Source organism: Crotalus tigris, unplaced genomic scaffold, assembly GCF_016545835.1.
Source record: "Crotalus tigris isolate CLP2741 ecotype Arizona unplaced genomic scaffold, ASM1654583v1 scf7180000018486.1709376, whole genome shotgun sequence".
NCBI classification, from domain to species: Eukaryota; Metazoa; Chordata; class Lepidosauria; order Squamata; family Viperidae; genus Crotalus; species Crotalus tigris.
The window spans coordinates 1,529,041-1,543,503 of record NW_024097034.1 but is presented as its reverse complement, the minus strand read 5'-3'; the positions used below and the strand labels follow the sequence as shown (position 1 = coordinate 1,543,503).

The 14,463-nt window shown below is 41.5% G+C and overlaps 1 protein-coding gene across 5 annotated transcripts in view; it reads right to left on the bottom strand.

Annotated features, from left to right (window-relative positions):
- SIPA1L2 (signal induced proliferation associated 1 like 2) overlaps positions 1-14,463 on the bottom strand; it is a 97,493-nt gene that overhangs the window by 63,175 nt on the left and 19,855 nt on the right. For all 5 annotated transcript variants that reach the window (XR_005557879.1, XR_005557880.1, XM_039353035.1 and 2 more), the window contains exons 2-3: positions 10,002-11,659; positions 6,091-6,224 (exon numbers count right to left, since the gene is read on the bottom strand). Coding sequence is in view for 3 of the 5 variants with exons in the window: in XM_039353035.1 (XP_039208969.1) it covers positions 6,091-6,224; positions 10,002-11,457 (1,590 nt within the window). In the remaining 2 variants the exon portion in view is untranslated. The remainder of the gene's footprint in view (positions 1-6,090; positions 6,225-10,001; positions 11,660-14,463) is intronic.

Below are 14,463 nucleotides of genomic sequence, written 5' to 3'. Positions count from 1 at the left end.
CCGCTCCCGGTCATGTGTTGGATTTGGACAGAAGTTTGGGAGAATTACTTCCTGTGTCCTGTGAAAGAGTGAATTCACCTTCGGTATGAAGGCAGGATCTAACCTAAGGACCACCCTGTCCTTGTGGAAAATGCATAGGTCGTTTCTGACTGACAGTGCGGCCAGTTCCGAAATTCGTCTGGCCGATGTGATGGCAATCAGGAACGCCACCTTTAGCGACAGGTGTCGCAAGGAAACGGTCGCCAATGGTTCAAATGGTGACCGAGTGAGTGCGTGAAGGACTCGCGGTAGTTCCCAGGACGGGTACCTGTGAATTACTGGAGGTCTGGTGTTATAGGCGCCCTTGATAAAGGCGCGGATCCTGGGGTGGTGAGCTAAGGGAACCGAATCCGTGCAGGTGAGGAGGGTGGACAAGGCCGCCACTTGCCTGCGGATGGTCGCGGGGGCGAGGCCTCTGTCTAGTCCCTCCAAGAGGTAATCTACTATCTGAGGGATGTAGAGTTTGTGTAAGTCAAACTGCCGTTCCCTGCACCAAAGGCAAAAATTTTTCCAAGTGGAGTCATAAATGCGGTTTGTTGCCGGACGGCGTGAAGCTTGAATTATGGTAATGGCCCCGGGAGAGAATAGTTCCTGTGCCATTATCTGGCGCTCAAGTGCCAGGCGGTCAGTTGTAACCATTGGGGTTCCGGGTGACTGATGGTTCCCTGGTGTAGGGACACTTGATGAGGGGGAATGTTCCATGGGGGCGACTGAGACAGGTTCATCAGGTCGGCGAACCACGGTCTCTGTGGCCAATATGGTGCTACTAGGATCACTTCTGCCCGCTCCTGAATCAGCTTTCGGATGACCGCCGGTATGAGTGGTAGTGGGGGAAAGGCATAAAGCAGACCCTGAGGCCACTGAGTTCTCAGAGCGTCCGTCCCCTCTGCTCGCGGGTTGAAGTAACGAGAGTAAAATCTGGGGAGCTGGGCATTGTCTGATGATGCGAACAGATCGAGGATCGGGTACCCGAACTTGCGGGAGATGTCTAGGAACAAGTTCGGGTGTAGCCCCCACTCCGAAGGGTCCACTGTGGTGCGGCTTAGGAAGTCCGCTTGCTGGTTGTTGACCCCCGATATGTGTTCCGCTTTTAGTGACTTCAGATTGGGCTCTACCCAGCTGAATAGGAGTCGTGACTCTGTCATGAGGGTTTTTGATCTGGTCCCCCCCTGCCGATTGATGTGCGCCTTGGCTGCTACGTTGTCTGTTAGGACTAGAACGTGGTGGCCTCTGATTCTGTCTTTGAATTGTTGCAAGGCTAGGTGGATAGCCCTGAGTTCTAGCCAGTTGATGTTGTTTCTCAGATCCGTGGCGGACCAACGTCCCTGTACAAACCGGGAGTCCAGATGGGCTCCCCAACCATACAGACTGGCGTCTGTAGTGATGGTCACTCTGACTGGTTCCTTGAAGGGTGACCCCTTGGTCACGGCCCGAGAGCACCACCAGCGTAGCGCCCTGCGGATTTGTGCCGTGACCCTGACTAGGTGGTTGGATGCGCTGGTGTTCTGCCGTTGGTACGGGAGCAGAAACCACTGTAGTTCCCGTAGGTGGAGCCTGGCCCAGGGTACAATGGCTATGGCCGATACCATCTTGCCCAATAATTGGGAAAGTGTTAGTATCGGAACTGAACGTTGCCTGTGAACCCAGCGAGCCAGTTCCCTGATGCCGGCCACCCGGTCTTGGGAGAGATAGACCATACAGTTGGTTGTGTCTATCATGGCCCCCAGATGCAGCAGCCTGGACGAGGGAACTGTCTGGCTCTTCTGAAAGTTTACTGAGAATCCGTGTAATTGGAGGACGCGAATGACGGTCCTTACGTCCGCCTGAGCTGTCTGTAGGGATGTTGCTTGGATTAGTATGTCGTCTAGGTAACATTGGACGCGTATTGGGATTTTTCTCAGTTTGGCGGCTACCGCTGCTAGTATCTTGGTAAATACCCTGGGTGCCGAAGATAGACCGAAGGGGAGAGCTCTGTATTGGAAGTGTTTTCCCCCGTAACAGAAACGTAGGAACCGGCGGTGGTTTGGGTGGATGGGGATGTGAAGGTAGGCTTCCGTGAGGTCTATCGATGCCAGGAAGTCTCCTTCTCTGATGCTTCCCAGGATGGACTGAAGGGATTGCATCTTGAATTTTTTGTATGTGATGTAGCGGTTGAGGTTTTTTAGGTCCAGGATTGCCCTCCATCCTCCTGAAGTCTTTGGAACCACAAAGAGGATGGAGTAAAATCCTCTGCCTCTGTATTCCGCTGGGACCGGTTCTATTGCTTGAATGTCCAACAGGTGTTGGATGGCCTCCTGCATGAGTTTGCGTTTGGTGGGGTTCCTGGAGACCGAGCAGTTGATGAGTCGGTCTGGGGGTGTGACCAGGAACTCCAGGGACAGCCCGGACTGGATGGTTTGTAGTACCCAGTTGTCCGTGGAGGTCTGCTCCCACTGGTGGAAGAAGTGAGCTAGTCTTCCTCCAATGGGTAGGTCTATGTAGGAGTCATTTTGTCTTCCGGTACGGACGACCCGTTCCACGAAAGGGTCGTCTCGACTGGTTTTGTTGTCTGGGCTGGAACCCCGGTCTGTCGTAGGGGCGGCCGTACGGTTTGTTCTGCCTGGGAGTGAATGGCTTGGGTGCCTGACTGATAGGCGTGGTTGTCGGTTGACGAAAGGACTGCCTACGAAAGTAAGGTGTGGTACGTTTGTCTGACCTTTTGTTCAAGTGTGCCATGACCTTCCGCTTGTCTTTGTTCTCTACAAGATAGGGGTCCAAGGCCTCCCCAAACAGACCGTTGCTTGAGTAAGGGGCGGTCGCTAGCCGCCACTTAGCCTTGGTGTCAGCTTGCCAGTGTTTTAGCCATAGCATTCTCCTGGCAATTATGTTGGATGCTATGGATCTGGATGAAAAAATGGCCGATTGGAACGTTGCGTCTGCAGCGTATTCCGTGGCTGCTACCATCTTAGCCAGGTCCTGGTGTGTTCGTATGTCCTCCATAGGAACTATGGTTTGTAGTTGTTGCAACCAGATGAGGGTGGCCCGGACAAAAAAGGAGGCCGAGGTGGCTGCTTTGATGGCCCATGCCGCTGTCTGGTGGGTTTTGCGAAAGGCTTGTTCCCACTTTTTGTCATCTGCCTTAAGGGCCTCCACTAGGTCCCCAGCCATGGCTGTCTGGGAGACCAAGGGGGTCCAGGCTTCATCTACTTTAGGAATTTCTAAGGCCTCATTGAGGTCTGTGGCAGTGCTGTATAATTTTTTGTCCGTACCACTCACTGATGGGAAGGAAGCGGGAGAGTCCCATGGCTTCTTGATCCCTTTCAGGAAAATGGCGGGGCAAGGTATATGGTGTTGCGTTGTCACCTTTTCTACGAATACGGGTCTGGATGTGGTGGCCGGTGTCGCTTGCGGCTGAGAAAACTGATCCGTCCCCATGTCCGCAATGGCTGTGGCCTTGCGTAGTATCGTGAGGAAGCGGTTGGGATTAAATAATCCCCCTGAGGGGGGCTCAGGGGGAAGTTCCTCATCCTCTGACATAGAGATCCCAGGTTGATCCTCCTCTTGTGGTGAAGAATAACCACTCATGGAGGACTGGGCCGGGGAGACGGGTTCCTGAATGCCTGAGGACTCTGAGGGGAGTTCCGAGTGTGGCATGGCTGAGATGGAGGGCCCCTGGTCGTGGTGGGCGGAGCGCTGTGCTAGGGCTCGGTCCACCACTTTGGTTAATAGGGCCTCTAGCCGTCCATCTGCCCAGATGTCCCCTATGTCATTACCTTTGGGTGTGGTGACCGCAGGTGGAGAGTTGGACTCAGTGGTTGTGCCTGCCGCCGTGGTTGTTTGTTGGGCTGATGTAGATGGCGGGTCCAGTGGTTGCGGTGTTCCTGGAATGGACCACGCGCTCTGGGTTGATGTGGATGGACCCAATGGTAATTCCATCTCGGTGGCCGCTATTTGAACCAATTCCAATTGGGCCTGCCTCTGCGCTCTGGAGAACTCCTTCTCCAGGGCCTGGTGCCTACGGCTGGCTTGCTTTTCCGCCAACTTGGAGGGCCTCTTGAGCGAGTGTTTTGTCTTCGCTTTGCACTTGCCTGCCGCCTTCTGGTCAGAAGGTGTGTTGCAGCCGTAATTGGGAGGTGGAGGGGTCGTGCTCATGGATTGAGGCAACGAGGGTCCCTCCATTCCGCTTGAGCAGTCCCAGAAAAACTGAGAAGACGCTCAGGCAGGCAAGTATTGGCGGGAGCGAAATTGGAACAAGTACCAGGACTGTTCCCCTGATCACCCGACCACAACAAAAATATTCTCTCTGGGCTAAGGTCACGGTAGCTGAGGGAGGTACCGAAGGCACGTTTGGAACCACTCCTTGGGTTCCGCCCGGAGGCCTTAGGTGACCAGGCAACGTGCACCAGTAGAAAAAGGAAAAGGGAGGCAAAAAAATATCAGTGGCGACCTCAAAAGGGTCTGTAGGCCTGACTTAATACACAGCAGGTATCAAATGGCGGTCACCTAGAGCGGAATTTATTCTTATTAATACTATTACTATTATACTAATAATAGGAACAACAATAATAGTAAAATAATAATAATAATAACAACAACAACAATAATGGTGATGATGATAATATTGTGTGTTCTGTCTTTAGGCCTGTTGGCCCTGCAGTCGCTTAATTTTTAGCTTTAAAAAAAAAATTTTTTTTAATTATTATTATTATTATTTTTAAAATTTATGTATCTATTTTTATTATTATTATATTTTGTCCTATTATTATATGTGTGTATCGGGGGTGGAGCGCTGGTTGTGTGCTCCTATTCCGCCTCTATCAGTGATTCCAGATATGATGTAGAGCTTCCTTAAGCTTGGTTTGCCTTTCTCTGGCAAGAGATGGCAGCCACAGCTCGTTTCTCCCTGAAAAAGGGCTTTGCAGATCCCAGGAGGGTTCTCTAGCCTCCGTTTCTTGGTTGGCTTACTCCCTTCCTGTGCTTCGTTTCCCTCTGAAGATAAGCTCCGCAGCCTCCCAGAAGCTGCTTGTGCCCGGGGATTTAAATTTGGCGCGCTGTGACGTTTTAAGGTAATCCCAGCCAGGGATTGCCTTTGTTGTCTGAAAACGGCAACTAAAATGGTGCCCGCGGTTGCCCTGGGCTGCTAGGGAATCTCCGATGATCCGAATTCAAGTTTGAATCCGGACCTGGAGATTGTTATTTTTTCCCCCAATTTGAGGAAAAAATCCCTTGGAAGGTTGGGGAGAAAAGCTCAGCAAGTGGTCTCTGCTGATGCCTTTTTTTCCCCCCCTTTTCCACCTCCAGAGCCCTGGGGCTGACTGGGATCCGTGGGGAGTTTTCCCCCCCCACACCCCCTTTTTCAATTTTAATATAGGATCAGGGATGATCCCAAGGAAAACTTAGTGGTTGGGGAAAAGGTTCAACAAGTAGTCTCTGCTGATGCCTTCTTCCCCCCCTTTTCACCCCCCAGAGCCCTGGGGCTGGCTGATATCTGTGGGGAAATTTCCCTCCCCACCAATCCCCTTTTAATTTTAGGTTTGAGATCAGGACTGATCCCCAGAAAATTTTGTGGTTAAATTCCTATAGGTGGAAAATATTTTTTTGGGAAGGGGAAGCCAATTATCAAGGGATAATCAATCAATGGATTTCTTGTCTAACCTGATAAGCTGAGAGCCACGCCAAAACGAGTCTTCTCCGAGCAGAGACCAAGTTAAGAATGGACTCCACAGGAAGTGGGGGCGTGTCAAGCTTTGGCTACTTGGTCTCAAGAGCAGGCAGACAGAGAAAACCCATCCATGGATTATCCATCTCCTGTACTGGAGAATACTATGTTTGTACACAGATTAGTATTTCCAACCATCCTTGGGAACTAATGTGCAGAAAGACAAGGTAAAGCCAATGTAATGATACTTTCTCCAGCCATCATAAATCATGGCTGTTGGAACAATTCAGAGAACCTATTTCATTTATCCAGTTATCTACATGTGGGAATATAAAGTAAATACACAATAAAAAGTCCCATAAAAATCTGTTTCTCTTTTACATCTCAATTCTGAAGCACTGTGGAAAGCCTACCTCACTTGTTCTGAACACTATACGATGGTTGAATTGTGAATTGTCTTTTTCTTTTCCTTCTTCAAACTTCTCCCTTCGGATGCTAACTGCTACAGGTCCTAAGTTTTCATCTATTCCAAAGTAGTTTTGATGTTCTGTAATGTATAAATAGATAAAATAATGAAACATTAGTCTGACATATTCCTCTTTATATCACAAATGAAAATCACTGGTTGTATTAGATTATCCTTCCTTATGCTCTTCTATTACTAATACCAACTTTATTTTTATGACAAATTTTATACCTAAAAGCATGATGAAAATTTGAGAACATCTACACAATACTATTTTCAGCTAAATCCTGATTAAACAAATTAATGACTAAGATCATATTTTTGCCTGATATTCTTAATTTAGATATAACAATAATCTATATTATTCTAAAATCAGTTAAACTTGTATTGGGTAATACCCCTTTTTTTAAAAGAAAAAGAAAAAAAAGAAAAGATATTATCTTCAATTCACAATAGGCAAAATTCAATACATGTAAACATATTTTAAATGTCATTAACTTCAACAGCATAAGAATTAATTATCCACAAGAAGCCAATACTATTAAAATGTGCTTCTTGGATTGTATCTACAATATAGAAGATAGATTTTTACGTGTATTCTTCATTAATACTTGATGCAAGTGTATTATTAAAGGGTATTAAAGCATATCAAATATGCTTCACGATTAACAATTTGCTTATCAACATCATACAAAGCAAGGTAATCACTGACAGTAGGATACACAACCTCATCTAGTAGTCTCCCAATGTAAATTCCTAATGTGATTTAGCCAACGGCTAGATGGCTGAGCATGATAGGAGCTGAAGCTCAAAAAACTTGAAAGTCACCATGTTGGAGAACCATGGCACTATATGTTTAGGATCAGGAGATTGTTAATTTTGTTACTGAACCTGTAGCTTCTCACTTCTAAATTTGCTGATGTTGGGAGTGTGTGATGGACTGTAGTCATTTGGATTCCCAAGAGGAAGGAAGTGCATTCCAGAGAAAGAAGAAATGGCTCAATTAAGATAGTTTATGTGAGAGAAAGAGAGTGAAAGAGCCCCTCCATAATAGTTTTCAGAATATATGCTTGACGTAGATAGTAGAGTGCTTCACTTTGGCAAGATTCTTCTTTAGGAAGGGACCAATAAAGAAATTTACTTGGAAGAATCAACATTTTGAGCTATTTTTTTATGGTTTTGTGACCCTGATGTCAAACTGTTGATCTGTCAAAGGACTTGAAGATACGGTTTTTCCCACAGGCCAATGTGGACAGGATATTAGAAAAGCCAGCATTATATCTGCTAGAAAAATGTTTTAAGGGGAATTCAATTATTTTTTATTGGTTTTTCTTTATTTTTTTGTCATTTTATTCATCACATTACATTAGTTGATTTATATTAATTAAGGCAGGCAACCATAAAAATCTGTTTAATGACTAACATAAACAAATACAGCACCTCTTTTGGAAGCTTTGCAAAGTTAATTGTTATGCAATTTATTCTAGGAATAATTCTTCTCATTATATAAGGCTAATGAAAATTATGCCAACTTATAAAAATCCATTTAGTGTTATGATTCAACAGGGCTTTGGCTTCCAGATTCCAAGATTATATAAAACTGGAGCCCACAGATTCAAAGTTCGATATGAGTGCACTAAAACATAATTGTTCTCTACAGGAATTCTCCCTCTCTCCCTCAGTTACTCATTCAACCCATTAACATAGATATGCAGGGAAAAAACAAAACCTTTTTCGGTAAACTCTTATCATTCTTTCAACTCCAAGCATGTTCTCCCACCTTTAAAAAAATATCCTCACTGATCCCTTCCCTGTTCATAATAACTTGTCTATATTCTTTATTCCAGGAAGAAATTTCGAGATTTTCTATCGAAGGGGGGAAACTGCTCTGTCAAAGGGGGGGAACTGTTCACACCATGAAATTCCTCTTGGAATTTATAATATTCATTTTCTACAAAAATGGCAGGTTTTACCCATATGATACACTGTCATAATCACAGTGCCTATTTTCTCCACATAAGTAAATGTCTAACTTTCAATACTAAAAAGTATGCATCTGAACACAACTGCAATATTGGGAACCAACATGCCTGTTTATTTAATAATGTTTCAGTTAAAATAATGTTAAGAATCTTTACATATTTGGAAAACAAAACTATTTTTCAAAAATTAGTTTAAATATCCACCACTTCTGCAGTCAGAAGAGTTTCTTTCTGAAGACAGACTTAAATTGATTTCATAATGTTTCTAGTCATAAATTCAAACATAGGACATAAGACAAAATATTTTAGAAAATAATAAACTTGAAAAGTAGCGCACATGTTTTATGTATCACTGGGTACGTAATATAAATTAAAAACAGATACTAAAAGTATGGCCTCAAACAAGTACAATGTCAAGAAAAAGAAGAAATGGATGTGACTGTTCAAAAAGCTTGTAATGATCTGAGAATAATAATAAAAAAGGACACATACTATTGTGGAAGGAGGGACAGGTTACTAAATAGTCAGGTGAAATGGGTTGTAAAGAAATTGGATGGATGGATGGATGGATGGATGGATGGATGGATGGATGGATGGGAAAATTGAGACTGGAAAGCTAAAGCTCAGAAAGCTGTTAAGATAAACAATATGGACATATTTAAATATGTTCAAATAAAAAAAGAAAAAGATTAATACAACAGCTACTCAGCGAAATTGTAAAATACTACCAGGTAACAGGGAAAAAGCAAAACTATTTGGCTTCACCTTCTCCAACAAGAGCCTTGTGTTCTGCTAGTAATTGTGACTAGCAAGTTGCAACTTGAGGATGATCAAAACATGGTAAATTGGCTTTTGCAAAGTTGCACTACTTCATTTCACAGAGTTACCTCAAGCCTAATCATAGAAGCAATTCAATTCAAGACAGCAAATTGGAAAGCATTCTACTTCAGTGCCACTAATAAAAGTATCAAGACAGGCCACTTTATTTCAACCAAGTATTTTGCTTTGTGGAGAACACCTAAAATATCAGATGTATGAAGGAGATCAAAAAACTAAAATGTACTCAAAATCTGGAAAATTCTAGACAAAGTCATTAAATTATTTGGAAACAATGCAGTAACTGCTAAAAATCACCACAGATGGACCAAGAATAAATAATGATTACCCTTATCTCATTTTTTAAACTGGTAAACTTTGTTAATGGACTGTGAAAATGCTGTAGACACAATATATGTCTATTTGCATGTTGAAAAGAAAGACTGTAGCCATTAGATTAGCAAACTAATTAAAACAGCCCTGCCATTAGACGGTTTCAGAACTGGTTTGAAAACCACGTTCCAGCAATGCTCAACAGAATTAACTAATTTGGTAATAGTATATATGAAGAGGTTTTGGGATTTTTAATTGATCAGAAATTAAATATTATTCAGCAGCATAAAATTGCCAGAAAAAAGATAACAATAATTTAGGTGATTTATTTTTTCTAAATTGGTTAAACTTGACTTCAATTATTTTGCCAAGCTTTTGGCACCAAAATTAAGAGGGAACTAAGCATGTTCAGCCCTGAGAAGATTAAGTGGGGATATCACTTTAAAATTTTTTAAATTCCTGAATTTCACAAAGAAAGTCAAGATATATCCATCTTCTTTGAAATAGTATGGCTTATAGTCTAAAGAACATTGTTGATGTCATATTTACTTTTTTAAAATAATTCTAATTATGGTTTTCTGTAATAACCACAAAGAACAAAACTAGACAAAAATCCAACTCCAACAAAGCAATATGCATTTTCAGTAACTAAATGAGTTTATTTAAAAGGAACATAAAATCCTAGCACTAACACTTTGAAAGTAAAGATGCTAAAGAAATCACTCACCTTTTCCATAGAAGAACTTCCTGTAATAATAGGCACCGAGGTCAATGTGCTCTATGACATAACGCTTTACTTTCTCTCTGTGGATTGGTTGATTTTCCCGTGGTACTTCTAAGACAGAAACACCGGCATTGGTGCAATGTGAACTTAAGGAAGATTCAAAAGAGCAATTATCTCCTGAAGAAAAAGATGCTGAATTTGCTCTAGAGAGTGCGATTCTCCTATCACCTTCCCCACCAGTTTCATTCCTGAAATAAGGACAATTCAGTACTAAATCATTACTCTTCCCATCACCTTCATCGGCATCTAAATTTTCCTTTGAATTTAGGTCCTCTTTACTTCCCAAAGGCGATTCACAGCTCCCAATCTGACTTGCTGCCATTGAAGTTTGTGATGCAGCTGATGCCCCGGTGGTTATATTCTTTCTTTTGCCCACATTAATTTTAGTAGCCATTGCTTCATTTATGTTAAACAGAATACTCTGAACATCATAGTGTGCAAAGCACTTTTGACAATTCCAAGGATGAACATTCTTCTCAAGTCTACTATCCTCTAATTCAGATACGAATTTTAGTGCTTCATGTTCACTTTTAGCAGTTCTCAGTTTTTTAAAAAGAGATGTTTCTACTGATTCTGATTTTAATCTCCATTTGAAAGATTTTTCCTGATCTCTACCAATAAGCAAGGTACTATCCATATAGTCCAGTCCAGAAATTCTGACAAATTCTCCTCTTGAAATCTGAGTTGCAGCATGGAGACTTGGAGAAATTGTGGAGTCACAGTGGAAAAATTCAGGAAGTCCGAACGGTGCATGTATTTTATGCTCAACATTCTCTACTGTATAGCCACGAAGCATTGCAAAAAAGTTCTCTCCACACAAGCCTTGTCTATCAATTGATGAAGTACTTCCATATTCCCGATGAAGAGCTGCTCCTGTGTTTGGGTTCACAGCATTCTGGTCCAGAACATCTTCAGTGTCAATGTCACTGATTGTAACATCACTATTACTTCTTTGCCTTATAGGATGAAGTCCCCTATGAGGAGAATGGATAAAAATGTCTCCTAGAGCATACTTGGCTCCTGCAAATTCCAAATCAAGCGGCTCCTTTTGCTGTCCTTCATCCTGATCCCCATTTACTAATCCTCCACTCTCACTTTGAGGCCTATCTTCCCAGGTAGCATTAGATAATTCCTTGACACACTCTTTCTTAGGTGGCCATTCAGATACTCTGGCTCGGACTCCCATTTTAGGCACAGCAGGGGTACCATTGGCTGAGTTAATATTTTCACTTTTGTTGCTGGTATTTAGAGATATAGGAGGACCCATATTATCATTCAAAGCCTTAAATTTTCTGGCAAAGTAATCATCTGATTGCATAATTCTTATAGATTCCCTGTATTTTGAGGAACCTCTGCTAGGCTTGTGCTTTTCTTCTTGTAAAGATTTCTTATCACACATATCCAAAGAAAATGGAACGTTATGTTTTATCTTCAAGACCAGTGGTGTTGCTATAACATTTCCATTATAAATAAAATAAGAATATATCTCAAATTTGATCCTGTTGCTGTTTCAGACGATGGTCTTACGTAATTCATTTCTCATTCTTCATATATTTTGATCAAGAATGAATCTGGAGTTGATTCACATTTACTCCATGTACCTGTCCATATTAAAAAAAGAAAGAAAATAAATTTACATATATTTTGAAAAAAAATACATTGAAAATATATATTTACAAATATACGACCACCTAAAATTGTAAATAAATAATTAAATTTAAATAACTGTAAATAATTAAATTAAATTCAGGCTGTTTTATTATTGCTAGGTGTAAATACAGTAGGCAGTTTCATAAAACTACTGAGGCAATTTTGAATATCCAATTATTCCCTGCTCTCTGTAAAGGCTCCTCTTCTATGGTACAGCTTAGCCATCCAAGCAAGGATATTCTAAAGTTGTAAAGGCATGGCTTCTCTATAGAGAACTTATGGAGATTGTTTCTAGAGCCTTCAATATTAGATTTAATATTTAATAACTATTAAAATGAATATTTAATATTTACACTGTTTGTTATATTCACACTGTTTACTGTATAATATACCGTATAATTATTGTAGTTTATTATCTTAATTGGAAATTACCTAGAGTTAAAGTTAGACTAAGGAAAGTAAAATAATTCTGCCACAGAATCCCCTGGGAATGAATGTTGGCAGTCTGTTCCTACCAATCTTCATTGCAATGTTAAATGATTAGCTAGCATTAGCTTTTCTGATCACAAGAACCTCCACATTTTAAAAGATCTGTTACTGAAACTTGAATACGGATTACAGTTACTTACATGCTTACATTTCTAAAAATGTCTCAGACCAGACAATATTACATTTCCAAGTTGAATCAAATTATGTATTAAAGAATGATAGCAGATTTATTTGCTTTTTAAAAAAGATTTTATGTTACAAAAGTTAAGGGGAGATATGTACAAAACAGAAATGTGCAAACCAACCAATCCTGATTCTAATTTTTAATTCCAATGTAAAATCTAATTTAATTTGGATGTCTGGATTGAAGAATCACTTCTGAATCAATTTTGATTAAAATATTTTCTGCACATTTACGAAAACCATATAAATCATCAAAGGGATCTGATCTGAGAACTGGAATAGATTTGTTAATTTTATGCAAAAAGTGATTCCATTAATAGATTTGACTAAATTACTATGTAACAGACTGTCAAAACTAAAGCTTCCTCCAGGCCCTAATATAAAGGTTCTGATATTTGCAAACATAGTTAAGAAATGATCTATATTTTCTTTTAAAGGGTATAAAATCCCTTTAAAAATAATGCTCTACTAATATTTAGTAAAGCGGACGGGCTTTTTACTGATACTCACACCCACAATAAGAAATTTTAAGGCAGTGGTTCTCAACCTGTGGGTCGGGACCCCATTTGGGGTTGAACGACCATTTCACGGAGGTCGCCAAATAAGGCTGTCTGCCATTTTTCCCCCCTTCTCTTTGGCCATGCCCCTGGCACCCTGTGATGTATAGGTGGTTGGGGGTCACCACAACATGGGGAACTGTATTATGGGGTCGCGGCATTAGAAAGGTTGAGAACCACTGTGTTAAGGGCATATTAAATATACAAAACTGATCTGGAACTCTGATACCTCTTTAAACATGAATGAGCAGTGTCAGACATATGAATTTATTTTGCAGAAATGACAGAATCCAATGAGTGTTTTGATCTGGTTCCGTCATCAGAGTCTGACAGACCATGATTTACTCAGATCATAAAAAGACAATCATTTGAACTCTCCTTTCTCCCACACCACATGCTGTTTTAGTGTCCATGGACTCTGAGGAAGTAGACAGAGAGCTGTCCAAACTGTTCCCTGCCACTTGTGGGCTTGATCCATCCTTTTCCCTGCTCATTAAGAGATCTGATAGAGGGCACGGCGGACTGGACCTAGGAGCTTGTAACCACCATTCTTTAGGAGGTATAGTGACAGCAGTCTTGAAAGGGATTGTGGGTGCTCTTCTTGGTCCATCTGTTTTTACCAGCTATTACCCTGTCTATAAGCCTTATATTCTTGAAGAAATTTACCAAGACTGTGGTTAGTATACAGCTACCATAAGAAAGTGGATAAACTAAACTCTTTCAGACTGGCTTCAAACTTGGAAATGACTCTGATCACTCTTGTGGAAGATCCGTGTTGAGACCTGGATGGAGTTAGTGACCCCTCCTGGTTCTCTTAGATCGCTCAACAATTTTGAATACCTTTGACCATTCTGATCTCCTGGACCATTTAGATTGAAAAATGGAAACACTGCTCAGCAGATGGTTCTGCTTCTCCTCCAGTGAGCAATTTCAGGCACGGGAGGGAGAAAGATCAGCTAAGCAATTGTTCTTTTATGGATGGCTCATGCCTTGGATCTTTCTCCTGGCTTTTTGACTTCTTTATCAAATTGGAAGAAAGGTCTTTCCTTAATTTGGCGTATAACACTATTAATACACTGGTAAAACCAACTGTACATGGATACTAGGAGCTACACCGAAAAAAACTGAAAATCTTGGCCCAGTGTCTGGAAGTGGGGTCTGGATAGGATAAAATAGGGTGAAATTGAATAGAAGCAAGACAGTGTCATTATTTGTTCGTTAGGATTAGGATTATATGGCATCTCCAATGTTGTCTCTTGATGGGATGGTATTGCCTCACGCCAAATCTGTGACATCCTGGAGTCATGGCTACTCATAGATAGTGGGAAGAGATACTGAGATGCAGTATACTCAGCATACTTCAGAATAGGGTAGGGTAGGGTAGGGTAGGGTAGGGTAGGGTAGGGTAGGGTAGGGTGGGGTAGAGTAGAGTAGAATAGAATAGAATAGAATAGAATAGAATAGAATAGAATAGAATAGAATAGAATAGAATAGAATAGAATAGAATAGAATTCTTCGCAATTCTG